At 59.4% G+C, this 25,857-nt stretch overlaps 2 protein-coding genes across 8 annotated transcripts; both read left to right on the top strand.

Annotated features, from left to right (window-relative positions):
* The first annotated feature begins 3,696 nt into the window (after positions 1–3,696).
* On the top strand, positions 3,697–16,123 carry LMAN1L (lectin, mannose binding 1 like). 7 transcript variants are annotated; one of them, XM_072809662.1, is made up of 13 exons: positions 3,698–4,076; positions 7,432–7,586; positions 7,704–7,811; positions 7,900–7,958; positions 9,199–9,298; positions 9,690–9,810; positions 10,624–10,679; positions 11,308–11,440; positions 11,762–11,913; positions 13,026–13,081; positions 13,943–14,066; positions 14,688–14,815; positions 15,853–16,123. In XM_072809662.1, exons 1-13 carry the CDS (start codon positions 3,896–3,898, stop codon positions 15,986–15,988), a joined length of 1,509 nt encoding a protein of 502 aa, XP_072665763.1. In that variant the 5' UTR covers positions 3,698–3,895; the 3' UTR covers positions 15,989–16,123. The 7 variants fall into 7 exon arrangements, with proteins under 7 accessions (XP_072665767.1, XP_072665764.1, XP_072665765.1 ...); XM_072809661.1 differs by having other exon boundaries at positions 7,903–7,958; positions 13,014–13,081; XM_072809660.1 differs by having other exon boundaries at positions 3,699–4,076; positions 13,014–13,081.
* A 147-nt stretch (positions 16,124–16,270) lies between these two features.
* CPLX3 (complexin 3) lies at positions 16,271–21,334 on the top strand. The gene is made up of 3 exons (XM_072809670.1): positions 16,271–17,209; positions 18,506–18,593; positions 20,229–21,334. The coding sequence occupies exons 1-3, from the start codon at positions 17,046–17,048 to the stop codon at positions 20,451–20,453; spliced, it is 477 nt and encodes a 158-aa protein (XP_072665771.1). The 5' UTR covers positions 16,271–17,045; the 3' UTR covers positions 20,454–21,334.
* Positions 21,335–25,857: the final 4,523 nt, after the last annotated feature.

Consider the following 25,857-nt stretch of genomic DNA (forward strand, 5'->3'; position numbering starts at 1 on the left):
CCAGAGGGATGTGAGATGAAGCCCAGGGGACTTGCCAGCGGAGTCCTCCTGCAGGTGCAGGGCGGGCAGAGTGGCCGGGGTGAGGGGGCGGCCACCAGGAGGCTCCTGTCCAGGAGAAGGCACCCGGCGTTCTAGTAAGGGCATGGTGAGTTTTAGGTGTGCCTTTGACTGCCAAGAGGCCTTGAGCAAGTTGTTGGAGCCCAGAGGCTGGAGCAGGGAATCGGAGAGGTCAGAGTGCGGCTTGGATCTGAAGCCACGTCCAGGGAGGAGGTCACTTTGGGAGGACGTGCAGAAGGAGCCCGGGACCATGCCTGGGGGAGTTCTTGACATTCAAAGGTCAAGGAGAGGAGGCTGGCCAGGCAGGGTATGGAGAGGGAGGTAGCAGACCGCCCTGTGGCAGAGGCAGGGGACAAGCCGGCAGGTCCCTTCTTCCCAGAAGAGCAGAGCCTGCCACTGGCGTCAGCTAGGAGGCCGCTGGGCCTCTAGCGAAACCGGAGTTCGTGGGGGTGCAGATTCTAGGCCTGGCTGGGGGGAGGGGGGTGAGCCCTGCGGGAAGGTCCCCGGCTTGGGAGATTCAGCTGTAAGAAGAGGAGAGGGTGACGGGATTTGAAGGCAGCAGAGGGGGAGCAAATCTGATGCCAAAGGGAGGGACGTTTGCCTTCAGGCTGCATCCACGCGCTGAGGGGGCGGAAAAGGTAGAGGCGGGAATGGTAGTGACCCAAGGGGGAGGCTTCCTTAGAGCAGGAGGGGTGGCTGGACACCCGCCAAGCGCGAGGTGTGCCGCGATGGAGCCCGCACTCGGAGGGAACCGCGGGCCGCGCCGTCGCTGGGAACAGACCCCGAGGCGTGGAGGGGGCTCAGATCTGGAGCTTGTGGCGTCCACGGTGTACGCGCCATGGCCAGTGTCAAGCCACCAACCTGACTTCGCTGAAGGCACAGGTGGCCGGGGAGTTTTGAGAACTGGCTCGGGTTCAGACACCTGCACTGGTGCGTGGCCACGGGATCCGGAGAGAAGGGCTGGGGCCAGGGCATGCAGGCCCAGAGAGCTGGATGCTCCCAGTCCTTCCACCTGCTGACATGTGAGTCCGCCCTGTTCTTCCTTCCAGTCTCTCACTTGACTTATGGCTGTTTTGTTCCTGTGCTGGCCGCTGGCCTAGCGGAGACGAGCATGTCACCCTCATAGAGAGCCCACTCAATCTCAACTTGGTGCCCAGAAATCTGGTGAAGTGGAGGGGGCAGGAGACGCTAGGTGGCCTCTCAGACACCTGGAGTTCGGACAGGGACAGAGAATGAGGCGTTTCTGGCAAAGGAAGGGCACTGCCTGGGCAAAGTGCTGAGATGCCACAGCCTGATGAGGTCCTGAAGTGTGGCTGGGCCCCAGGTGCCAGTGGGGGTCTTTTGGGAGCAAGCAAGGCTAGAGAGGAAGCAGGGCCCAGACCCCACCTGGCTCTGCAGATCCCACGGGTTTAACTTGCTACAAATGACCAGGAGCAATTGAAGGGTTTAGGACCAAGGAGCCATGTGGTCAGATCTGCATTTGAGAATAATTCTGGTTACAATCTGGCCCTGGGGGTGGGAGTGTCCAGAGTGGAGACAGAGAGACAGTGGGGAGGCTGCAGGCGGCCAGCCAGGAGGTGACTGCCGGTGGCCTGGGCTGCGGAGGCCATTGGAGGTGCAGAGGAAGGTGAGCACAGCTGACACTTTACTGAGCGGAGTGCTCACTACGTGCCACGCCCTATTGTCAACACACGAGATGTGTCATCTCACGTACCCCCCAGTCAGCTCTTGAAGATACGTGCTGTGAGTACCTCATCCTACAGATAAACAGGCTTGGAGGTTAGAGGATCAGGTAAGGTGGCCTATGAGTAGCGAGAGCAAATTGAAGAGCTTGCTCCGGTTTGACAGGGCAGGGGTGGGGGTTGCCATTCACGAGCCCCTAGCCTTGACAAGGGCAGGCCAGACGTTGGACAACAGCAGTTTGAGGTGGACGTGTTCTCTGGGGACCTCCAAGTAGAGATGTCACCACAGAGTTAGACATTCAGGCCCATAGCCCATTAACAGTAGAGTTTTGGGGATCATGAGCACCGCAATGGTGCTGGAAGCCGTGGGCTTGGGTGAACTTGGCCAGGGAACTCAGGGAAAGCGAGGACAGGCCCCAGCACAAGGAACCCCAGAGGTGCCGGGAGGGAGGGCAGTGGGTGGCAAAGGCGCACAGAGGAGGCCGGCAGGGGCGGGGATGAGGGGGGGCCCTGCAGGGGAGCCAGAAGGCTTCTCAGAGTGTAGGGGAGGGGGCGAGGAAGTGGATGCTCATGGCAGTCCACCCTGCAGAGACCGGTTGACAAGTGTCCCCTGGAAGCAAAGGACAGGGGTCATTGTCAGGCCCTCCCAGAGTGGTTTCCTTTCCTTTTTTTTTTTTTTTAAGATTTTATTTATTTATTTGAGAGAGAAAGCATGAGTGGGGGGAGGGGCAGAAGGAGAGGGAGAAGCAGACTCCCCGCAGAGCAGGGAGCCCCATCTGGGGTTGGATCCCAGGACTCTGGGATCGTGACCTGAGCCGAAGGCAGATGCTTAACCGACTGAGCCACCCAGGCACCCCTGGAGCGGTTGTGATGGGGCAGTAGGGGCAGGAGTGAGAACTGAGTGGCAGGTGAGGGAGCAGGGCCACACTGGGGCCTGCCGTTGCACAGCATGGCCGTGGAGGTGGGGACAGCGGGGTGCAGGTGGCTGAGCACTTACTGTTGAGAAATGAAGGTTTCCTTTTAGCGTGTCCTAAGCTTTTCCATTTACAGCCTTGATTTTAATTAATTTGTAGGGTTTCGGTAACTTAATCCCATTGGGAACTTAGAAAGTACAGTAAAACTTCAGCTAGCCAGATTCTTGGCAAGTGAGCCACTCTGGAAAATGAGCATTTGAGTGAAAATATTTGAAATATAGGATTTCTTTTTTTAAAACGTTTGTAGAATGGAAATAATCCTATAACCATATGCAGGAGAGAGAAGTCACAAACACCCACATCCTCACCATCCAGCGTGAACAGCAGTTCCAGACTAATCCTGTGCCCAGCACCCCCACCTCTGAGCTCTGAGCTCCCGGACACTTGGAAGCAGATCCTAAGCATTTGATCAATTTATTGGTAGAGCTTTCCTACATTTCTCTAAAAGACAAAACACATTTTTTAAAAAAGATTTTATTTATTCATTCATGAAAGACAGAGAGAGAGAGAGAGAGAGAGGCAGAGGCACAGGCAGAGGGAGAAGCAGGCTCCATGCAGGGAGCCCGACGCGGGACTCGATCCTGGGTCTCCAGGATCAGGCCCTGAGCCCAAGGCAGATGCTCAACGGCTGAGCCCCCCAGGCACCCCAAGACAACACTTTTTTAAAAAATAATGTGACCACAGTACCATTATTACTCTTAAAATCTTTAACAGCAATTCCTTATTTAAATCAAGTATTTATTGTTCAGATTTCCCCCAATAGTCTCGTTTCCCCCCAGTCGGTTAGTTAAAACGAGGCTCCAGACAAGGCCACACGTGGCGTTCATTTGCTGTTGAGACCCCCTTTCTCTGCAGGAAACTTCTGTGTTGAGGAAACAGGCGCTCGGAGGCCTGAGTGTCCGGGGACGCGGGAGGAGCGCCTGGGACAGAGAAGGCGGGACGGGGGTGGCCCGGGACATTGATCTGCGGGCAGGAGGCGGGGCGGGGCCCATCCTGAGCCAGGGGAGAGGCCGCCCGAGGGACGGCGGGTGATGGCCCGAGGTGCGCGAGAGGTCGGGGTCAGGCTGGCGAGGAGGTCGCCCCGGGGAACCGGCCTCTGTGGGGACAGGGAGAGGACGGCGACAGCAGCTCCTCCCCGCCCGGCCGCCCTGGGGCCCGCCCTGGCCTCCCCCTGCGGCTGCAATGCTGGTGGCCAGCGGGGAGCCCCTGCTCCGCCTCGCCCTCGCCCTCCTCCTGCTCCTGGGCGCCCCCGGCCCTGAGGGGGCCAGTTCTCTTCAGAGGAGGTTTGAGTATAAGCTCAGCTTCAAAGGACCAAGGCTGGCGGCGCCCGGGGCTGCAATACCCTTCTGGAGTCATCACGGAGGTGAGCGGGCCGGAGGGGGGGGACAGGCGGGATCGGCCGAGGGGAGCAATGAGGGGGGGTGGATCAGCCGCGTGGGGGGGGGGCTGGCCAGCTCCAGGCAGCTGTGACTCGGTGCTGGCGGGCCCAGGGCCCAGGGCCCCTGTCACCCACCTCCTCCTCCGCCCACCACGGCCCACCCCGCCCCCCGCCTCAGTTTCTCTCCCTGCCTTCCTCTGTCTCCGCCTAGGGCTTCTCTCTCTCCCTCTGCCTCTCCTGGACCCTCTCCTTCCTCTGCTTCTCCCGCCTGTAAGTACACACGCTCGCCCGCCTGCTGAGGCCCAGACCCACCGCCCAAGGCAGCTTGGGCAGCGCCAGCCTCCCCGCTCCCTGCTCCCCGACGGGCCGGGCTGTCCGGGAGAACTGGGGGCTGCCTGGCAGCTGGAGCAGCAGCTCTGCCCTGTGTGTGCTGGGGGCGGGGGGCACGAGCACAGTAGCTTCGGGAACTGCCCAACCAGGCCTCCGGAGTCTCCTTTCTACTTGCTCTTGTTGAAGACGGAACTTTCTCCCCACTGTGGGGCTCAGTCCCACAACCCTGAGGTCATGACCCGAGCTGAAATCAGGGGTCAGATGCTCAACCCAGACAGGCACCCGAGGAAAGGCTCCCCGAGGACTGACGAAAACCCACGCAGTACAGACGAGCTTAGGTTAGAAATGAACGAGAGGATCAAGACTAGGGGGTAAGGCTGAGGCAGGAGGTGAGTCTAGGAACACGGCTTGTCACCAGCGCGTGCTGCGTGGCCTGCCCCCTACTTGGCCATAGAGCTGGCTCAGAGCCCCCTAACAGGCAGGGCAAAGAGAGAAAGCAGATCCATCACGTATTTCTGTGTGTGTGAGGTGGAAGCTCTGAGCGGCGCGTGATTCCTGACTGAGGCCAGAACAGGTGTCCCTTTACCATGACAGGCCCCGTCAATCTTCCCTCACGGAGGCACCGGAGGTAAACAAAGGAAGGGGCCGGTTCTCGCGGCACCAAGCCAGGCCCTGCCTCAGGCCCGAGCGCGGCGCCCCCTGCCCCTGGGCCCCATCAGGCCCGGAGTGGCTCAGACCCATAGAGGGGCAGAGGCTTTGCCGAGGTCACACAGCCAGATGCGGCCTGTCCCTTCATTCGTTCACTCACCTGCCACCACCACTGCCCCTCTGTGCCGAGCCCAGAGACGCAGGGCCGAGTCGGACTCGGGGAGCCGGCAGTTTGGGGTGAGGTCTCACGCACAACCCACCTAAGGCTGACTGCACACGTGTAGTATTCAGTGGACAATCCTTGCCTCCTACAAGCCACTTCAGAGGCAGTGGTGGCTTCTAAGGGCCCCCAGGATCTGGCCTTGCAGCCTCTGAGCCTCCCCACCCCCAGCCCTGGCCTTGCTGAGCAAACAGCCGGGATTAGTAGCCTCCGGAAAGTCCTGGCAAGGCCTGGGCCTTGGGCCAGGTTCCAGGCTGGCAGGCCAGAGGGGTGGGGAGCCAGCTGGGTGAGGCCTCTGATCACCCTCCCCCCGATTCCTGCCGAGCCTGCCTCAGTTTCTCTCCCCTTTCCCTCCTCCTCCCAGATAGGTCTCCCCCTAGCCACAGCCACTGAGAATTCACACACACACACACACACACACACACACACACACACACACTCACTCCATCCCCCACCCTTTCCTCACCACCTGCCTTGCCAGCCAGGTCCCACTTTGGCTTTCAAATGCTTTCCTCACCTTGGAATGCCCCCAGGTGCCCCCACCAGGAAGCCCCCGGGCCTCGTTTGGCCACACGGGGCATCTCTCCGTCTCTCCGTGCTTCCGCAGTCTGGATCCTGAACCCCAACGTGGTTGTTCTCACAAAGCACTCTGCTGTGTCCCGGGGCCCCCCGCGCATCCTTTTCCTCCGTGGGTCCTGTTTCCTCACCTGACACTCAGAGAGGCACAAATCTGTCTTGTGGGGCAAAAGGCTGATGCTTGAACGGTTGACACTTGAACAGCTCAGGGGTTAGGGACGCCGGCCCCACACGCGTGGAAAATCAGGATGTCACTTGTGATGCCCCCAAGACTTAACTGTTAATAGCTTGACCCCAAGCCTTACCAATATGCACAGAGGCAAGTAACACATTTTGTACGTTGTACGTATTATATATCGTATTCTTACAATAAGGTAAGCCAGAGAGAAGGAAGTGTTAAGAAAATCGTAAGGAAGAGGGCGCCTGGGAGGCTCAGTCCGTTAAGCCTCCGACTCTTGGTTTTGGCTCAGGTCGTGGTCTCAGGGTCGTGAGCCTAGGCTCCAGGCTCAGTGCGGAGTCTGCTGGAGAGTCTTTCTCCAACCCCTCCTTCCTCGCTGCTCCTCCCCCTGCTCACACTCATTCTCGTTCCTTAAAATAAATAAATTCTTTAAAAATATTTTATTTAGGGCAGCCCAGGTGGCTCAGCGGTTTAGCGCCGCCTGCAGCCCGGGGCCTGATCCTGGAGACCCGGGATCGAGTCCTGCATCAGGCTCCCTGCATGGAGCCTGCTTCTCCCTCTGCCTGTGTCTCTCATGAATAAGTAAATAAAATCTAAGAAAAAAAAAGAAAAAATGTTTTATTTATTTATTCATGAGAGACACACAGAGGCAGAGACACAGGCAGAGGGAGAAGCAGGCTCCATGCAGGGAACCCGATGCAGGACTCGATCCCAGGACCCCGGGGTCACGCCCTGAGCCAAAGGCAGACGCTCAACCGCTGAGCCACCCAGGTCCCCCTAAAATAAATAACTTTTAAGAAAAAAGAGAATCATCAGGAAACCGCATTTACAGTATCATATGGCATTTATGAAAACAATCACGCGCATATAAATGGACCCACGCAGCCCAAAGCCGTGTTGTTGGAGGGTCAGCCATACTTTGGAATCGGATGAGCTGAGTTCCAATCCACTTAGTTCCTTAGCTTGTCTGAGCCTCGTGTGTAAAATGGGGTCTCTTATTTATTTTTATTTTTATTTATTTATTTATTTTATTTTTATTTTTATTTTTATTTTCATTTTTATTTTTTTTAATGGGGTCTTTTAAAAGCAGGCTGCACAAACTTGTGGTGAGGCTTCCTTGAGAAATCAGGTGAAGCGCCCCCCGTGGGTCTGACATCTGTTGCCCCCACCCGGTGAGGCGCCCCAGCTGTGGGGGGCTCCAGCTCTGTGCTGGGCTCCAGCACCCACGTCTCCGGTGGGTTCCCGCATGCGACAGCTGGCCTGTTATTTACTGGCAGGCCCTGATGTCACCTCCTTGCTCCCCCAGAGCGCGGCCCAGGCCAGACAGAGAATGACGGAGGGCAGGGGACGGGGGGGGGCCCCCGGCTCTGAGCTGTCCCGATACGCAGGTGCTGTACTGGGTCCGGAAGAAGTGCGCCTGGCCCCGTCCACGCAGAGCCTCAGTGGTGCCGTGTGGAGCAGGGCTCCCGTCCTCTTCTCGGCCTGGGAGGTGGAGGTGCAGATGAGGGTGACGGGGCCGGGGCGCCTGGGAGCCCAGGGCATGGTGAGTGGCCCCAGTCGAGGCCCGGCGGGAGCACGGGGGGTGAGCCGGGGAGGCGGGTGGCGATCCCGAGGCTCTGGTGTCCCGAGGTCCCCGGGCTGAGCAGCTGGGGCCCCGCAGGCCGTGTGGTACACCCGGGACAAGGGCCAGGTGGGCTTGGCCCCGGGGGGGCCGAACTCGTGGGACGGCATCGGGATCCTCTTCGACTCCTCGGCCGAGGACACCCAGGTGAGTGGTGATCTCCGGGCCGTCCTCCTGTCCACACCATCGCACTCCAGCCCGCACCCATGGCTCAGGCCGCTTGTCCCCCCCGCAGCAGAGCCCTGTCATCCGCGTGCTGGCCAGTGATGGGCACACTCGCCTCGAGTCGCACGGGTAAGCCCCTGTCGGGACTGACCCCAGCCCGCTCCCGGGGCCTCCGCGGTACCCTCACTGCCTACCCGAGCCCCGGCCTGGGTCCTGAGGCGCCCCCCCAACACTGCCCGGCTGTGCCCTCCTCGCTGGCCTCTTATCTGAGCTGCTGCCCTGGAACTCCTGTCTCCTTGGTCCCCGCGGGGCCTCCTCCAGGGCAGGGACCCGAGTTTGTTCGGGCTTCCCAGGAACGGCCCCACTGAGTCCTCAATGCCTAGCGCCCCCACCCTGGTGGGGGGTGTCAAAGGACACAAGGGGGAGCATGTGCCGAGTGTGGTCACTCACAACACCGCCTCTGAGCAGCAGCACCCTGGCGGCGAGGGAGTCTTAGTCCCCAATCACAGGTTGGCCGGGGAGGCCCAGAGAGGTGGAGCGACTTGCCCAAGGTCACACGGCTGTGCGCAGGGCCGAGATTGGAGGCCATGTGGCCTGTGCCCTGCCCTGCGCCACCCCTCCTTCCAGCTGACGTGGCTTCCCGTCCCACCGGGAGCAGGGCCAGCCCGTCAGTGTCGCTCAGCAAATACCCCTCAGCTCATAACAATTAGAGTAATTGCTCATGTTTATGGAGCAGAGACTACCTGTGCGCCTGGCGCCGGGCCGAGCGCTTTACATTCATGGTCTTGGTTAAACCCTCATAACAATGTTATGAGGTAGTTCCAATTATTATCCTCATTTGGAAGGTGAGGAAATTCAGGTTTGGGAGGGCTGGTCACACGGCCAAGGTGACGCAGGCTGCCCCCGGAGCTGGCCTCCCTCCCCGCCCTGCGCCCGGCTGGGGAGCACCTGCTGTGCGCCTCCGCCCCACGGAGCCTCGGCCCCCTCGGGCCCCCAGAACTTGTCTGTGCCACTGTCCCGACTCAGTCCTGCTGAGTCAGGCCGGGAGAAAGGAGAGGGAGGAGAAGCCTTACCCGCAGGCGCAGGCGGATGTGGAGGTCAAGGGAGGGCCCGGGGACCTGAGGGCAGGACCCACGCCCGTCAGGCTCTGTCCCCCAGGGACGGGGCACAGGGAGGCCTTGGCCTTTTCTGTAAACTCCAACTCCCAGCTCCGCCAGGCGAGGCCTGCTTTCCTGCGCCTCTCCTCCTGCTAGAGAAGCAGACTCGGCTAGGCCACGGGGACCTGTCCCGTCCCGGGTCCCCAGGACGCCTGCGCAGAGCAGCCCCCGGGACCACCCCCGCGACCAGACCTTGGGTCCTGCGCCCACAGGGACGGAGCCGGCGGCGAGCTGGGCTCCTGCCGCTGGGACTTCCGCAACCTGCCACGACCCTTCACGGCACGGATCACGTACTGGGGGCACAGGCTGCGTGTGAGTGGCCCCTCCTGCTTCTGCAGCTTCTCTGGGTGGGGGCTGGAGGGCTGGAGGGCCCAGAGCTACAGAGCTGCTGTGCGAGCCCCGTGACCCCAACAGAGTCGTGCCCGTGCCGCTGCACGGGGTTCCTGGCACATGCGGGCTCCTCCTCCCTGCACACACTGCTAACTCCCAGAGCACATACTTACGTGGGCTGGAGTGAGACCAGGTGAGCGTGTGTCCCCCCACCCCCGTGCCATTCTGATGCCAAGCCCTGCAGCCACCTGCAAGCTCTACTTTAGAACCAGGGGAGCTGGTGAATCAGAGATGGGGACAGTGCCCCACAGCTGGGGTCAGGGGAGAGGAGAGGGTTCTATCTGCAAGGGGCTCACTCCTCTGTACCCCTCAGGTGTCCCTGAGCAGTGGCCTCACACCCAGTGACCTAGATGAGGTTTGTGTTGACACCGGGCCCCTGCTTTTGGCTCCTGGAGGTTTCTTTGGGGTCTCGGCAGCCACCAGCACCCTGGCAGGTGAGGCCTTCTGGGCAAGTGAGGGCAGAGTGGTACCTAATGACTCATCCTGCGCACACCTTCTAAACGGCTCTGGGCGTGGGGCTAGCCACTTCCTCTCTATGTGGCCTGGGAAGTCATGCACAAGCCGTCTCTGGGCCTCTGCTGCCACCGGGGGAGGTCACGTCTGCCTTGCAGGGCTGCTGAGTCTCGAATAGGATAAGCACCAGAAGCCTTTATTCCGGTGATGGTCTCATACGTGCCCCCAGCTGGGGACTGTGGGGCAAGCAGAAGAGGGCAGCCACGAGGGACATTTAGGGAACCGGAGCAAAAGGATGTAATGTCATGGAGAGTCCACAGAGAGACCCACAGCTGGAAAGCAGAATAGAACCCGAGAGTGGGAGTTCTTGAAGGCCAGGACTTTGGTCTTTAGGCTCTAGGCCCTAGGGAGCCATGGAAGGTTTCTGAGGAGGAGAGTGAAATGATCAGAGCCCTGCTGAGGGGGTGGCCGCTGCGTGCTTGCTTCTGCCAGTAGAGGCCACGCTCTGGGGCCTGAGGGTGTCAGTCTGCTGCCCTGGCTCTCACCCAGGACTGTCCAGTTTACCCACTCACTGTGGGGCACCCACCTGGCTCTGTGTGTGGGTCCACCCTCACTGTCCACCCCCCTGCTTGTCTGCCCCCCACACGTTTCCTATGAAGTGAGCAAGACGAAGGATAGAGCTGCCCAGATCTCCTGCCTGCCCAGAATGTAATGGGGCCTGGGGGTGAGGGCTGAGCACACAGGCCACTGGGCCGAGGGGGGCGTCTTACCTTCCCTTCTCTCCCCCCTTCCAGATGACCATGACATCCTGTCCTTCCTGACCTTCAGTCTGAGTGAGCCGGGTCCTAAGGTGATGCCAGCCCTGGGCCGGCACTTCAGGGGAGAGCTAGGGGAGAGACAGCCCGGGGACCCCTCCCTGTCGCAGAAGCTTCTGCTCACGTCACGGTGTTCCGTACCATCATTCCAGCCTTTATCTCTACTGAGAGCTGTCTGTGTCTCTGAGCTCTGCAGCTCTGCCCAGGCCAGGCTTTATTCCGGGCCGTGCTGGGGGCCAGAGGTGACCTGGCACCAGGCCCTGTCCTGGAGCATCTCCCAAGCTGGCTGGGGACTGTGGGAACATGAAAGAGGGGTCCTGACCAGCTAAGGGGAGCAGGGAAGGCCACCTGGAAGACAGGAGCTTGAAGAGCAGAGAGAGGTGGCTGAGTGGGGAGCCGCCCGGACAAAAGTCCGAGTCCCGAGAGAGCTGCTGGGGTGTCAGGCGGCAGCAGGAGGGAAGGGGTGGGGATGGGGCAGCCACAGAGCCGGGCTGCAATTGTAGGGCCTCGTGGCCCAGTGAGGGAGACCCAGCTGGGGCGCTTCTTCCCTGGCTGGGATGGATGTTTGGTCCACCAGGATGGGGGCTGGGGCTCTGGGGGAAAGCTCCCCTCACCGCAGGCCTCCCACGGGTTTCAGGCCTGACTTCTCTCTTCTTTGTCCAGCCTCCCCGCCATCCCCTTCTGGAGATGGAGGAGCGCCGGCTGGCAAGGCAGCTGGAAGGGCTTCGGGCGAGGCTGGCCCTTGGCACCAGGGAGGACGCGATGCCAAAGCTGAGCTCCAAAGTCCAGGAAGAGGGTAGGGACCCAGGGAGCAGGCAGGTGGGGCAGGGGCCCATTGGAGCATCACAGGACCCTCTTCCCTTCAAACCAGGAGTCCTTTAAGTAGTGGGGAGAGGAGGGCCTGAGGAGGCCCCATCTAGCAGACCCCGGGTCCTGGGACTCGGTCCTATTCCCACCCCACGGGTGGGGTTCCTCCACGGGTTCACATCTTTTCAGGGGAGAGTCTTGGAGGCAGAAGCCTGACTTTCTGCCCACCCTCTCCAAGAAGCCCCCCAAAGATAGGACCTCCTACCGCGGTGCCGCCGGCTGCCTGTCCCAGCTCTGCCCCATTCTCCAGGGGAGCGACGCTTTGGCCTGGAGGAGACGCTGGGCAGACATCGCCAGATCCTGCAGGCCCTCCAGGGTCTATCCAAACGGTTGGCCCAGGCTGAGAGGCAATGGAAGATGCAGCTGGGGTCCCTGGGCCATGCCAGGCCTGTCGGAGCCTGGGTGAGTGGCCCCCTTGGGCACCCAAGGCCCTGCCTGCAGGCCTGGAAGAGTGAGCTCCCTCAGGCACTGGGCCCCTGGCACCGGGGGGCTCCCTCTGTCCAGGAGGAGGAGCAACCACTGTACTTGGGAACTAGTCTCCCCCAAGGCCTGGGGGGAAAGGAGAGGGGGGTGCAGTGCCGCAGGTGGCAGGATGGGCTGGATCTGCGAGGCCGGGGAGCATGCAGGGGGCTAGCCCTGTGTGAGCAGGTGCCCCCGGATCCACGTGGCTGGGGCTGGGAGAGGCACTGCCGGGTACCCGGGGCCCTGGACAAGTGCCAGAAAGAGACCGGGTGCTAATTTGCATGTAGCTCCACATGTGACTTGGGTCACGTACGGATGGCTGGCTTAGTGCTCAGATGCACCCGAAGCCTCGCTTCATCGCCACTGCCCTCCTGGCTTCTCCTCGGAACAGTCATGCCCCGTGGCATGCCCAGCCTGGGCCGGAGAGCTGGATGCTCGATGCCAGGCAGGGAGGCCAGGGGCTCCTGCGAGCTTTGCTGGGCTCTGACAGCTCGGGGCTCTCATCTGTGTCCTCGGGCCAGAGCGGCTGAGGCTGGGCTGCTGGAGCGGCGGGGTGGCGACGGGGCCACACTCCAAGGCCAGGCCGCTCTCTGACCCTACTTCCAGGCCCAGAACTCCTCCTGCCAGGTTCTACCCACCCCGGAGAGGGGCGGTCACTTCTCCAGGCCTCTCAGCGAGACAGAGGCGCAGGCACTGAGGGCTGTTGGGCACTGGCCCCATCTTGGACTGGGCCCCGAGTGGGAGTAGGTAGGAGAGGACTCGACTGGGCCTTTGCTGCCTCCAGGGGCAGAACCACTTCTGCAGAGGGCAGAGAGCCTATGACCCTCAGGGATAAGCCGTTTGAGAGGAGGGAAGTCCAGAAGCCCAGCCGGACGGGGGATAAACTCAGTATGTCAGATAATGTCCAAAGTGAGCAGGGGCCAGGAAAGCTGGTAAGGCCTTCCAGAAGGAAGAGGGCTTCAGTGTCCCTGGGGAAGAGGGATTCTGAGGAGAGAGGGGCTGAGCCCTGGGCCCCAGAGAACAGGGTGGCACTCCTGCAGGACTCTGCCAAGGTCTGCGCCCTGCTCCACAGACAGAGGACTCTGCTCCAGGACCTGCAAGAGATAAGGTAAGGGCATCTGCGAGGAGGGGCAGAGAAGTCCCGCTCCACCCACGTGCTCAGCCTCCAGTTCCTCCGGGTTCCCTAGTCCTCTCCTCACTTCCTGAGCACCCAGCACAAAGTCTGGTGCACAGGGAGGGGCTGGGGCACCGTTAGGCTTGTTGAGTTGACTTGAACTTAATTGACTCAAGTTTAAAGTCTTGAAATTCCTAGTTTAAAAGTAATTCTCCCTGGGAGGGGCCCTCATGAGAGCCCCTATCAGACACCCCACCTCCCCAGGGAGGGTTGAATCTGAGCCCTCCTTCAGTGACAGTGCCTGGAAGGAGGCCGTGCTTTGATGACATGCTTGGAGCAACCACAACCAAGATCAGGCCCAGCAGGAGGGGGCAGTCCCTGTGTTCTTTGTGCCTCCACCAGCCCCCCAACATCCCACTTTGGGCCAAGCCTCAAGGGCTCCCCAGAGAGCTCTGTGGACAGGGAGGTCACCTTGATGCCACGGAGGAGGAAAGCTTCAGGCTGGATGCTGGATTCTGGGTCCCTTACTCACATCTAGACGCTTGATGGTGGGAGGATGGGAAAGGGGAGAGGAACTAAGTCCCCTGGGGGCTGGGGATGGAAAGCAGAGCCCAGGGAGCCTAGAGTCGAGAGAGGCAACTTTACGGAGAACTTTCTCGGAGCTAGAACTGTCTGAGGACACAGGAATGTTTGGGGGAAGAACACCAGCCCCTGAGAAGGGGCCCTATAGATGGTGCCTGTTCCCCACCAGGTGCTGCAATCAGGGATTAGGGAGGAATCAGGGAGGAAGGGTTAGGAGGTTTGGGTACAACCAGAAGGGATAATGAGTCACCTCCCCTGGTCCCGCCTCCCCAGGGATGCAGCTGCCCGCGTGGCCTCAAGAGCCCAGCTCTTCTATCTGCCCGTGGGCACCAAGCATCATTTCTTAGAGCTGGCCCAGATCCTGAGCCTCCTGCAGAAGGACGTTCAAGGCCCACTGGTGAGGGGGAAGGTAGGGATACCATGAGGCCCCCGCCCTTGTGGCCCAGCCCCTGTGCATCCCCAGGTCCTCCTGCCTTTGTGCTCCCGTCCTAGGACTGCTGGCAAGCACATCTGTGTTGGGGTCTGTCTGTGTCTGTGATGGAGATCTTACCTTCTCTCTGCCCTCTCTGCTCTCTGGAGGGTTCCAGAGACTCTCGATGCCAGCAGAACCCTGGAGACCATTTGGTCCAACCCCCTCAGTGACCAGAAGCGAAATGGGAGTGCTCAGAGCTTGGTGGTGAAGCCCTCTCTTCCTGGTGCCCCTGCCCTGTCTTGCTTTTACATTTGCCCTCACCGTCTGTCTTTCGCTCTCTACTTCTTTCTCATCTCTAGAGCCTTTCAGAGCCCCGATGATCCCAGGCCCTAGGCCTTCCCAGCTGTTCCCACAGATGGGCCATGGGAACTTGGGTGGGGGAAGCTGCTTTGTACCCTGACCCTCTCCAAATTCTCTGGAGATGACAGCCAGGGTGTCCCATGCCTGGGAAAGGAAGTAGAGCCCACACAGATGGCCCAGATTCCAGGTCCCCTCTTTCCTTTTGGGTAAGAAGCTGATACAGGACTTTAAAATGTCCCCTTTCAGAAAGCAGCAGCCAAGCCCCCCTGCTCACCTCGCCAAGCCCCAGGGGCCTCCTCGTGCCTGCAGCCTGGCATCTTTCTGCTCTTCCTCCTCATTCAGACTCTAGGCTTCTTCTGTTACGAGTACTTCAGGTGGGTCTTCCTACGGGTAAGACATCCTACACCTACCTGGCACCTCTTAATTCTGGGTCAGAGCCACCTGATTTGAGAGGTGGGGCACTGGGGCCCAGGGGGAATGTGCCTGGCCTGACAACTGCCAAGGAGCAGCACCTGGGCCAAGACCCATTTTTCTGATAGGCTCTACTGGTCACCTGCCCAACTGCTGGCCCCATCTAAGTCCCGCCCTCACAGAAGTCACTTGCTGGTGTGAGAAACTGATGAGTAACTGGTAGTTATGTGGTCGGTGCCATGATGGCAGGAAGCTCGGGGCTATGACAGTACAGGAATAAAGCCCTTGACCCAGCTTGGGCAGATAGAGGAATTGACCTGGAAGGGATGTTGGATATGGGTCGTCAAGGTGACTAGAAGGTTTCCAGCCTGTCAAGATAAGTAAAGGCATCAGTGCAGAGGAACAGCATGAGAAGAGCATGGAAGCATGAAAAAGAAAGCACAATATCCTGGAGGAAAAGTGACTCGCTCAGTACTGTCAAAGCAGGGTGGGACCAGTTTGTGAAGCCAAGTGAACAGGATTTAAAAGGTGGGGGGAAGTCACTAATTCTGCTTGGTGGGTGTTTGTTGAAGGAATGAAACATTTAGAGATGGAGAAGGTGCTAAGGTGCTCAGAAGTGGGACTGACAGTCCTTATTGATGGAATGTCAAGACAAGAAGAATCAGGGTGGTCTGGGGGTGGTCCTGGAGGAAAAGTGAAGTGTGCTGAGCTTTAAAAAGCAGAGAAGAGACAGCCTCCAGGTGAGAACAGCAAAGGTACAAAGTGGAAATGATGACAACCTTATGCATTAGGTAGGCTTATAATGGTGGCCATAAGGCTGGAGCCACCTGGACAGAACTTGAATGCCAGGGGAAGAATGTGGTCCTGATGGGGCAGGCCAAGGGAGCCACGGAAGGTCTAGAACAGGGGTGGAGAGATGCTAGAGAGGTGAGTTTGGAGCCTGGTCTCAAGAACCCCAAAGGCAGAAATCCAAGTAATCTTCTTTTTTCCTTGACAATAGGTGGGAGCTGGAAAAGAGCCTTCAGGACTGTTTGTCCACAGGCAGCCATCAGTGTCCTGCACCACACGTCCCTGGGGCCCTGGGGGTTCTGAGGAGGGAGCCTCTCTCCCCCAGTATGCGTGCACGACTCACCTGAAAGCCCGGAAGGAGGTGGATGGTGTCTAGGGGGGAGACAACTTGGCCAGTACCCTCTCCTTCTGGGTGCCCAGCTCCTGCTCACACCTTAGCTTTGGGGGAGCTCTAATCTTATTAAAAGTGATTTACATCTCTCCATGCTTTGACATGCTCATTGACCTTCTGGCTTCACCTTACTTTCTGAAGGCTTCCACTTTCTCCAGACAGGTACCTGGACAGTGAGCTCCAAGCAGGTAAGGAGGTCAAGGAATGGCTTCATTGCCAAAAGACCAAGATACCCCAGGAGCCTTGAACCCTGGACAATGGGGGGAGAGGAAATCACAACCGGGTATAATTCTATCCCCAAATTCACCCAGCACAAAGAGTGGTACCTCCAGGTGTCCTTCCTGGCTTAGCCAAGCCAGCATCATCATGAACAACCTTCTGCCTGCCACCTCCTGCAGCTCTAGGGGTCAGCGGGGCTGGCATGGGAAGGAGGCAACCCATGGTACTCGCTTTGGCAGCACACACTAAAATGAGGCAACCCATGGAGATATAATTGGGATTCCCCCCTCTCTGGTCTCCCTCCCTTTCCCGGCGTCCACCTCTCTGGGCAGCTGCTGGGGCAGCAGGTTGGGGACAATGGGGCAGAGCCCAGGGCTGGATCTTTGCCCCTTGCTGCCACTTGGATCAGCCAGCTGAGATCCTGGCTATCAGGGACTCAGAGGGGGAAGTGAGGGGAGAGAGGGGAGCAGAGCTCCGTGCGCCTCGGTGCGCCCCCGTCCCCGGGAGACCCCACCCCCGCGGCCCTAATCCGCTGTCAGCGATGCCCAGGCGGAGCTTGGCGTGGAAGGAGGCACGTGGGGGAGGCGGGAGTGCGGAGCGGGCACGTGGTGCAGCCTCCTCAGCCCCGTGCATGCCCCCCGCCCCCCGTGAGGAGGGGTTTGGGGAGGCGGGGGCTGGAGGCTGGAGCGCGGGGCCCCGCCGGGCCGGCGGCAGGAGCTGTCCGCGAGCCCTAGTGCTGAAGTCGGTGCGGACGTGCCCGGCTCCCGGCGCCCGTGCCAGGGCCAGCGGGGACCATGGCGTTCATGGTGAAGACTATGGTGGGCGGCCAGCTGAAGAACCTCACCGGGAGCCTGGGGGGCGGCGAGGACAAGGGGGACGGGGACAAATCGGCCGCCGAAGCGCAGGGCATGAGCCGAGAAGAGTATGAGGAGTATCAGAAGCAACTGGTGGAAGAGAAGTGAGTGGGATCCCTTCCTGGCACCGACGACCTTCCCCCGAACCCCCTCCAGCCACTTGACCCACCTCTAGGGCGGTTTCAGACACCGAATCCCCTTACCCTACTTTTCTAGATGCGGTAAGAGGCTGGGATGCGCTTTCTAGGCTGTCCCCACAGCTGCCCTATCTTAAACCCGGGACCCCGTCCCAGCCTCGCACTCTGGGCAGAGGGAGTGGGGGCAGGGGCAGTAGGGACCTGGGATGGGGTGGGGGCACGTGCATTTCTGACGAAACGAGTAATCCCTTAATCCGATCTGGTCCTAGCCGTCTGCGTCTTCCAACTGGAGCTCCTCTGAGTCTGAGATTCCGAGAAAAGCGATGCAGCTGAGGCGGCTCAGAGTTAAGGAGACAGGTCTTGAGATGGGGCGCTCATAGATATTGAGACTCAACGTCGACTGTGTGCAGGCAGTGCTGGGGCCGAGAGGCATCTGAGGCTGCTTAGTTCAGATCCAGTTTTGCTTTGTTTTGTTTTGTTTAGCTGGGTGACTTTTGACCAGTTACTTAAACTAAACCTTTCTGTGCCTCAGTTTCCTCCTCTGTAACACGGGGATGGCAACCATAAAACATGCCCTATATATTTTTTAAGATTAAATTATTTAACGCATATAAACCACATAGCACAGTGCCTGGCACATGGTAAACCATTAAATATTAGCTATTATTTTGCTTAATCCTGATAATAGTTTTTTTTAAAAGATTTTATTTATTTATTCATGAGAGACACACACAGAGGCAGAGACACAAGCAGAGGGAGAAGCAGGCTCCATGCAGGAAGCCTGATGTGGGACTTGATCCTGGGACTCCAGGATCACGACCTGGGCCAAAGGCAGGCGCTAAACCGTTGAGCCACCCAGAGATCCCCCTGATAATAGTTTTGTGAGTGGCAAAGGAGGAAAATAAGTGATATATCAAAAGTGGTAGTGCAGCCAGGACGCAAACCCAAGCGTGTCCCGAGTACTTGCCCTCACACAACACAATCTGTCAGGAAGGGAAAAGACAGACGGGGTTGGAGGCCTCGAGGGACACATATTAGGGTCTGCAGAGCGAGCCACACTGGCTGACACTCCCGCCCCCATAGCCCAGTGTGGCAGGTGCAGAGATAACAAAGGGCCGCGATGATGGGGGGAGAGGCAGCAAAGCCTAACCGAGGTCCACCTCGGGGTGTGCAGAGACCCCTGCGTCCCTTCCCTCACAGACCCCACCCATTCTCCAGGCCCTTGAGATGACTGCGCCCCGGTGCCCCCCCTCTCCCCCGCAGGATGGAGCGGGACGCGCAGTTCACGCAGAGGAAGGCTGAGCGGGCCACGCTGCGGAGCCACTTCCGAGATAAATATCGGCTGCCCAAGGTAAGCTTAGGAGCTGGGCTGGTAGGCACATGGGGACCGTGAGCATGGGGCTCCCCACTCTTTCTCCCCACTCTGGGCACCACAACTCTCAGCTCCTGAAACTCACAGAGTTCTTGGTTGGACCTTTCCTTCCCTGATCCAGAGGCTGGGGCTTGGTGCTGAGGGGGGAAGCCCAGGCTTCCCAAGACTGGTCAGTTTGTGTTTCTGGAGCTGGTTCACGCTCCTTCTCTCCCCCATGTGTCCCTCCCCCAACCCCTAGTCAGGCCCAGGCAGAAGTGGAAGGCAGTAGATTTTACCACAAGGGTGAGTACAGTCGAAGCTCCTGAATACCCAGGGAGGGGGGTGGCGTAGAGACTGCGGCACCCTCTGTGTGCCAGGCACTCGGCCTTCGTGCCTTTGTGTAACCCCTCAGTAGCGCTTCCAGGTAGCCGTTGCTCACACTACAAATCAGGAGACTGAGGCTCAGAGAGATTAAGGGACTGGAAAGACCACACAGCCAGCTAGGGTTGGAGCTGGGGTCAGAGCTCAAGCTTGTGAGTGCTGAACCTCAGTTAACTGCAGGACCCGTGGCTGCCTTCCAGGGCATGGAGTCTGTCTGCGGAGAGGAGGATGCCCCTTGGTTGGCCAGGCAGCCAGGAGGCTATCTTCCATAGGCAGTGCAGCACTAGATGGGCATGTAAGTGTTGCCTAAGGAGGAAACTGAGGCACAGGCTATTCCCAGTGCCCAGAAGCTTCCACCTGAATTGCAAGACCAGACATTTGAACATCACATTCACTCATTCAGCAGGTGTTTCCTGATCCCCTGGCTGCCTCTGACTCGCCACAGGGCACCAGTCTTCTGAAAATCTCTCAGAGAGGGAAAAAAACAAAAAACAGTCCAGAGAGCCTGGAAAGCTACTGAGTTAAAACTCAGCTAGGAATGGAGGCATTGCTCAAATGCCTGCACCGAGCATATTAAAAGACACAACTCCTGCCATCAGGAAACTGAGTCTAATAGAAGAGGGAAGACATGGCTGTAACTGAGTAGGATATAAAGTGGAAAGTGCCAGGGTCCCCAAAGGGATAGAGAAGTGCAGTGGCAACCAGTAGGTGTTGGGCAGAGAGCACAGATATTGGAATCCATGATGTAGGGTTTTTTGTTTTGTTTTGTTTTTTTAAGATTTTATTTATTTGAGAGAGAAAGTGCATGAGTGGAAAAGGCCTCAGTTTCCTTGTTTGTAAAATCGATAACAATACCTACCTCACAGGGTTATTTTGAATGTCAGCCATACGATAGGCACTTGATAAACGGTACCCATCACTATGACCAGTACACCCTCCAGTGTAGGTAATGATACCCTATGACTTAGCTGACTGGGACAGTTTGACTCCTAAGCATTTTCATTTTGCTTTATTCACTATGCTAGTGTCTTCAGTATCTTAGAGTGAAGTTAAGCAGTATAAAAGTGCAAGGTGTCCATGTCCCAGTGTCAAAAGCTTGACCCTGGGATGTGGGGGTGGGGACTGAACTCACTGGAACATGTGGCTCAAGAATCCTGGGGTCTGGAGCCCAGTCCAGGCCTCCTCCCTGTCCCTTCAACTCTGGGTCTTCCTGGACCTCCAGCCCCACTCCACCTCTTCCCCTCTTCCCTTCAGAATGAGACAGATGAGAGCCAGATTCAGATGGCAGGTGGAGACGTGGAGCTGCCGCGGGAGCTGGCCAAGATGATTGAGGAGGACACAGAGGAGGAGGAGGAGAGGGCCTCCGTCCTTGGGCAGTTGGCCAGTCTCCCTGGCTTGGACATCAGCTCACTCAAGGACAAGGCCCAGACCACATTGGGAGACCTCAAGCAATCAGCTGAGAAGTGCCACGTCATGTGACTACTTCCCTGGGGGTTGCCCATTGGGGTGACCACAGGGCTGGGCCCACATGAGGGCTGAGAACATGTTTCAATGTCCAGGGACCCATACCCCATCTCAGTTTTATTTCCCCCTGTCCCCTGCTAGCTTGGGACCCTTCTCTTCCATGGCCCAAGCCTGCCTTCTGGTCTATCCCTTCCACTGGGGCCAAAGTCCCCATTCCTCACCCTTTCCCTCAGGAACCAATCTCTCTACTCAGCCTGGAGAGGCCTCCTAAGATTGTAGGAATAGGCCCCTTTCCCTCTGCCCATGGCCCCAAGTTGGTGCACACAGGAACACCCATCGAGAGACACAGACATGGAAACCATAGCATGTGCAGAAGCATGCGCCACAGATGAATCCTGGCACACACAGACACACGCACACAGGCCAGCCCCTCTAGACACCAACACTCAGATATGCTTAGAGAGGTCCTTAGGCAGACACCCGCAGTAGACAAGAGGCCCAGATCTGAGGCTCCACATTCACTCTCCTTGAAAGCCTCTGCTCTTTCTGGGTTTCACTGCATCATCTCTAAAAAATGGGAATGGACTAGCTAATTTCTAAGACTCTGGCTTGGCCTCTGGGCCCTTGGAGCCAACCCCCCACTCCTCCTTGGGCACGACAACAGCTGCAGCCGTGGCCGCCAGCGGCTGCCATTGTGCCGTGGGCTCTGGCTCGCGGGAGCTGAGCGGTGCTGTGTGAGGGGCCGAGTGCCAAGGATGAAGCTGGCACTGAAGTGGCTCCAGGCCTTCTCTGGACCCAGGCCCAGGCAATTTCTGTTCTGTTCCCGTAGAACTCTCTCTGGATTCCATAGCTGGATCTCCTCTGTGAGCTTCGTGAAAAATAAAAATTTGAAATGATGTACCGTCCTCCCACTTCTTATAAACCTCCAGGAACCGTGGGGTTCACCACCCTCCTCACCTATAGCTTCATAGCAACGCCAGCCTCTATAAAATGCTCAAGCTCAACCCTCTCGGGGCCCTGGGCAAGGGCGGGTCCCGGCACTGACCAAGTACCAGGTGCAGCCTGGGGCGGGATGGAACAGGTCTGGGCTTTGAGGAGGGTGTGGCAGCCAGCTGGGTGGGGGTGCACGTGGAGAAGGCTGGGCCTCCCGGCCATTCCTTGGAACCCCAGGAGGGTCTCTGGCCAATCACAGCTGCCTGTGGCACCTGCACCTGTCCCCTTCTCACCTTGGAGATGGGAGGTATAACAAACAGAAGGCAAGGCAAGCGCCTTCGGGTCCTGGCACTGCTGTGTGACTTTGAGCAGCTCCTTTTCCCTCTCAGAGCCTCTTTTTCCTGCTGTGAAATGAAGAACTACCCCCTCCCTAAATAATAATGTTTCAAAGGATGACAGCTCGGAAAGCCTTTGGCACATGGTAAACCATCAATAAATGACAACTGACTCCTTAAAACAAACAAACAAACAAAACCAAAGAGCGCAAATCTCATCCTCCTTACCTGTGGGGGGTCCCAGAAACCAACCACAAGCAGCACCCCCCCCACCCGGGCCCTGAGCAGCAACAAGTTGCTGCGGGCTCCCCCCGGGCGTCCCTGCTTGGCACCAGCCCGGGAGGAAGCCCGCCACGACTTCTAGGCCAACGGCCATACGGGGGGGTGGTTTCAAGGGCAAAGTTTCCATTAGGCCTCCCCTTGTAAAATAAGAACAAGAAACATAAAGCCTGTTCAGTAGGTAATGTGGGGAGAAAAAGGCAGAGGGAGAGGAGAACGGGAGGATGGAGAATTGGGGGTGGGGGGACGGCGGGGAGGGGCAGGCCGAGGACAGGCCACCCGGGTATCTCTGGGGCCGGGCCGGCCTCTGAGCGGCTCCCGGGCTGCCCCCCCCGGAGGAACCCCGCCGCCCTGACCTTCCCGGAGCTGGCGGAGACCCAGGCTGGGGCCGCAGGCTGCCTGGGGGGCGAGGGCCTTCTCGTCAGCAGCAGGGCCCGCGTCAGCGCTCTCCCCCCGGGGCCCTTCCGCCTAATGGGATCCGACAGCGCCTTTCCCCTCAGTGGTTTGCAGGACCCAGCGCGCACAGGCAGAGGGGCCGGCCGTGGGGGGCTGGGGTCACCCCTCGCCCAAGCCTCACATAGCGAGCGGGTGGGGGGCCCTGAGCCCCCTCACTGGGTTCCTCCCCGTGCCTGGGAACCCCAGGAAACCCTGACCTGTGTGTCCCTGGAACAGGGGCGGGGCGGGGGGCTCCCGGGCAAAAGGCAGCAGCTCTGGGGCCCGGGCCGGGGTGGGCACGGAGGACACGCCGAGGGGCCTCGGGCTCTGCTGGCCTCTCCCCGCCTCCTCCCTTCATCCCCCGCCCCCAGAGCTTCTCCATCAGCCCGTCCTTCTCACTGGTGTCCTTCTCACTGGTGCCCTCCCCGTTTGTGCCTCATCCCTGGCCCCTACCTGCCCTGCACGGAACCCTCAGTGGGGGGCTCCTCCGTGCTGTCCCCCCAGGCCCTCTACTCTCTGTCCCCCCCGGCCTAGGCACACAGCCACTTGGCCCCAGACTGGTCCACCCACCTGCTGTGATGTGAAGGCCACAGAGAGAGCCACCGGCCCCCAAACTTCCCTTTTCAGAGCAATTAAAACCCTGCCATTGGGGCAGCGTAGCTTAGGGGAAGCCGGTTACCCGCCGGGCCTCTCGCTTCTCGCCTCTTGTCCTCCTCCCCTTCTCGTGCTGGGCCGGCAGTCCGAGGGTACAGGTGTTGAAGGGGGACGAGACAGCCCTGCGGCCGGGCCCCCGCCGCGCTTCCTGGAAGAGAGGGACGACAGGTGGCCGGCCTGGGCCCCCAGCCCCACCCGACTCTCTGGCCCTGTAACACAGGTGATTTGGGGAAGAGGGTGACCCTTCCCCTACTCCGGTTCCCTTCCTCTGCCCCCTTCCCACTCGCCCAGCTCAGGCCTGCTTCTCAGACGGAGCGGGGTACAGAGGGAAGCAGTGACCTCTGGAGGCAGCAGGTCCCCAGGGAAGAGCTGGGAGGGTGATGGGGTTTGGAGTCCAGAGGACCTCCCCTCCCCCCACTGGCCAGATGGGCCCCCCTCGGCCAGGGAGGCCGGTGCTGGGGACACCGGGGGAGCGTTTGCTTGCTCAGCCTGTTGGATCTGGGGTGGCGGCACGGGAGCTGCTGCCTTGTCCTGGCCCGGGGCCTGCCCAGCACAGTCGGTCCCAGAACCCGCGGGGCAAGGTGCGAGGAGAGCAAGTGAGCCGGGGTGGCCCGATCTGGGGGAGCCTTGGTGTGGAGGCCACTGCAGCTGTGATTAGCAGGAACCGTGCCTCGGGGTGTGTGTGTGTGCGCGTGTGCACTCCAGAGTGTCGGTCTGTCCAGGTGGGGCCTGCGTGGGTCTGTGAACCTGATCGTGGCTGTGGTAGTCCTGTGTGTCTGTTGCCTACGGCCTGTTAGTGTCTGTGGGATTTCTCGAGTGTGGGTACGAGTCACCCCAGAGAAAGCGATGTGCCCCCTCCCTCCTGTGATTGGGCCACTTCGCACGTGGGGGCAGGGACAGCAGCTGGCTTCTGGGAACACGGGGACAGGCGCTCTCCTAGATGACCTCCTGTGGGAACCACATCTTCCTACTTAGCTGGGCACAGGGACACCTCAGTTTGCTCCAGCGGCGGCCTGTCCGCTTCTCCCGGGGCCCTGGGGAGACAGAGGGACCCAGGCCAGGGGCTCCTGCAGCCCGGCCTCGTGCTGGCTCCGGGTTCGGGGGCTGAGTGGCAGCGGGAGGACAGGCCGGCTGGCGCACGCAGACATCGGGCTGTGTCTGTCCTGCTTTGTGCACTTTCTTTTTTTTTTTTTAAAGATTTTATTTTATTTTTTTAATTTTTATTTATGATAGTCACAGAGAAAGAGAGAGAGAGAGAGAGAGAGAGAGGCAGAGACACAGGCAGAGGGAGAAGCAGGCTCCATGCACCAGGAGCCCGACGTGGGATTCGATCCCGGGCCTCCAGGATCGCGCCCTGGGCCAAAGGCAGGCGCCAAACCGGGGATCCCAGCTTTGTGCACTTTCGAAGTGTTAAAGGTGAGAGTTTCCAAATCTCACTCTCAGGAGGAAACACATATTTTTTAAAAACCAGTTTAGGGCAGCCCGGGTGGCTCTGAGGCTTAGCGCCGCCTTCGGTCCAGGGTGTGACCCCGGGGTGGTGCCGGGATCGAGTCCCACGTCGGGCTCCCTGCAGGGAGCCTGCTTCTCCCTCTGCCTGTGTCTCTGCCTCTCTCTGTATCTCTAATAAATAAATAAAATCTTGAAAAAATAAAAATAAAAACCAGTTTAGCTTATTTCCCATAGATCTCTGCCATTCGAAGAGAACCCTGGAGCGCAAGCCCCACCTCGTCGGGCTGGGCTGCCTCCTTCCTCGGCAGGTGGCTCGGACACAGGACCAGCCACCTACACGTTCCTCCCGGGGAGGGCCCTTCCCCAGGGCCTCCTCCCCTGGCCTCGGCCTCCCAGGCCTTTCCTGTACCTGGCTGGGCCTCTCCTCCCCACGGCCGCCCGCACGCGGCCTCAGGCTCTGGTCGGGCACAGCCCATCAGCTGGTACACATCCACAGCGGGGTCTGCAGGCCAAGCCTCTGCCCCGGGATCCTTCTGTTCGACCAGCCTTTTGGCCCCATCCCCCCATCCTCCCTCCTTCCCACTCCCTCCCACTGACCCACCCTCTGAGCCCATTCTCCCCCTTTCCCTCATTTTTCTCACTGAGGCTTTCTTGTGCGGCCCACTGCCGGAGATCAAGAACATCCTTCTCCCTAAATCTGAAAATGACATTTTGTTGAACTTAGGTCAGGCTCCTATACAGGAGGTCGTTTAATCCTTACGAACCACTACAGACACATCTTCATTCCCCGGAGAAACTAGCTCATCCACGGGCCCCAAGCTTCAAGGGCCAGCGGGCAGGGCCAAGAGCCTCGCCACGCCTCTGCCCACTGCTCCACACTGCCCCCCGACGGCCAGGCCGAGGCTTCCGGGGAATCCGGTCCCAGCCGGTTTCCTTCCTGTAAAGGAAGCCCGTTCTGAAGGCCTAGGGAACTGCTGCCTTGGTTGCTGCCCCAGGGGATGGACTCCTGCTCCCCTCAGTCCCCAAAGATGCTCCTGAATGCCGCTCCCATCGACACCTGGGAGGCGGAGGGCAGGCTGCCGGAAACTGCTTCAGCCCAGGGTCCTGGGGAGCTGGGCTTGAGCACTAGACCCCCGAGAGGATGCCCTTTCCCTGGGTCTGGCTCACTGCTCACTCACAAGGCCCGGGGGAGAGGGGATGGCGAGGCCGGGGGATCCTGTCTGGGGCCTTCCCCTGCCCTCCCTCAGGTTCCCCAGCTTTTCCTGGGGCCCCTCCAGCCCCAGTGAACAGGGGCTACCTCTCTTTTTTTCCCAGGGCAAGAAGAGAAGCACAAG

The sequence above is a fragment of the Canis lupus genome, chromosome 32 (genome assembly GCF_048164855.1).
Source record: "Canis lupus baileyi chromosome 32, mCanLup2.hap1, whole genome shotgun sequence".
NCBI classification, from domain to species: domain Eukaryota; kingdom Metazoa; phylum Chordata; class Mammalia; order Carnivora; family Canidae; genus Canis; species Canis lupus.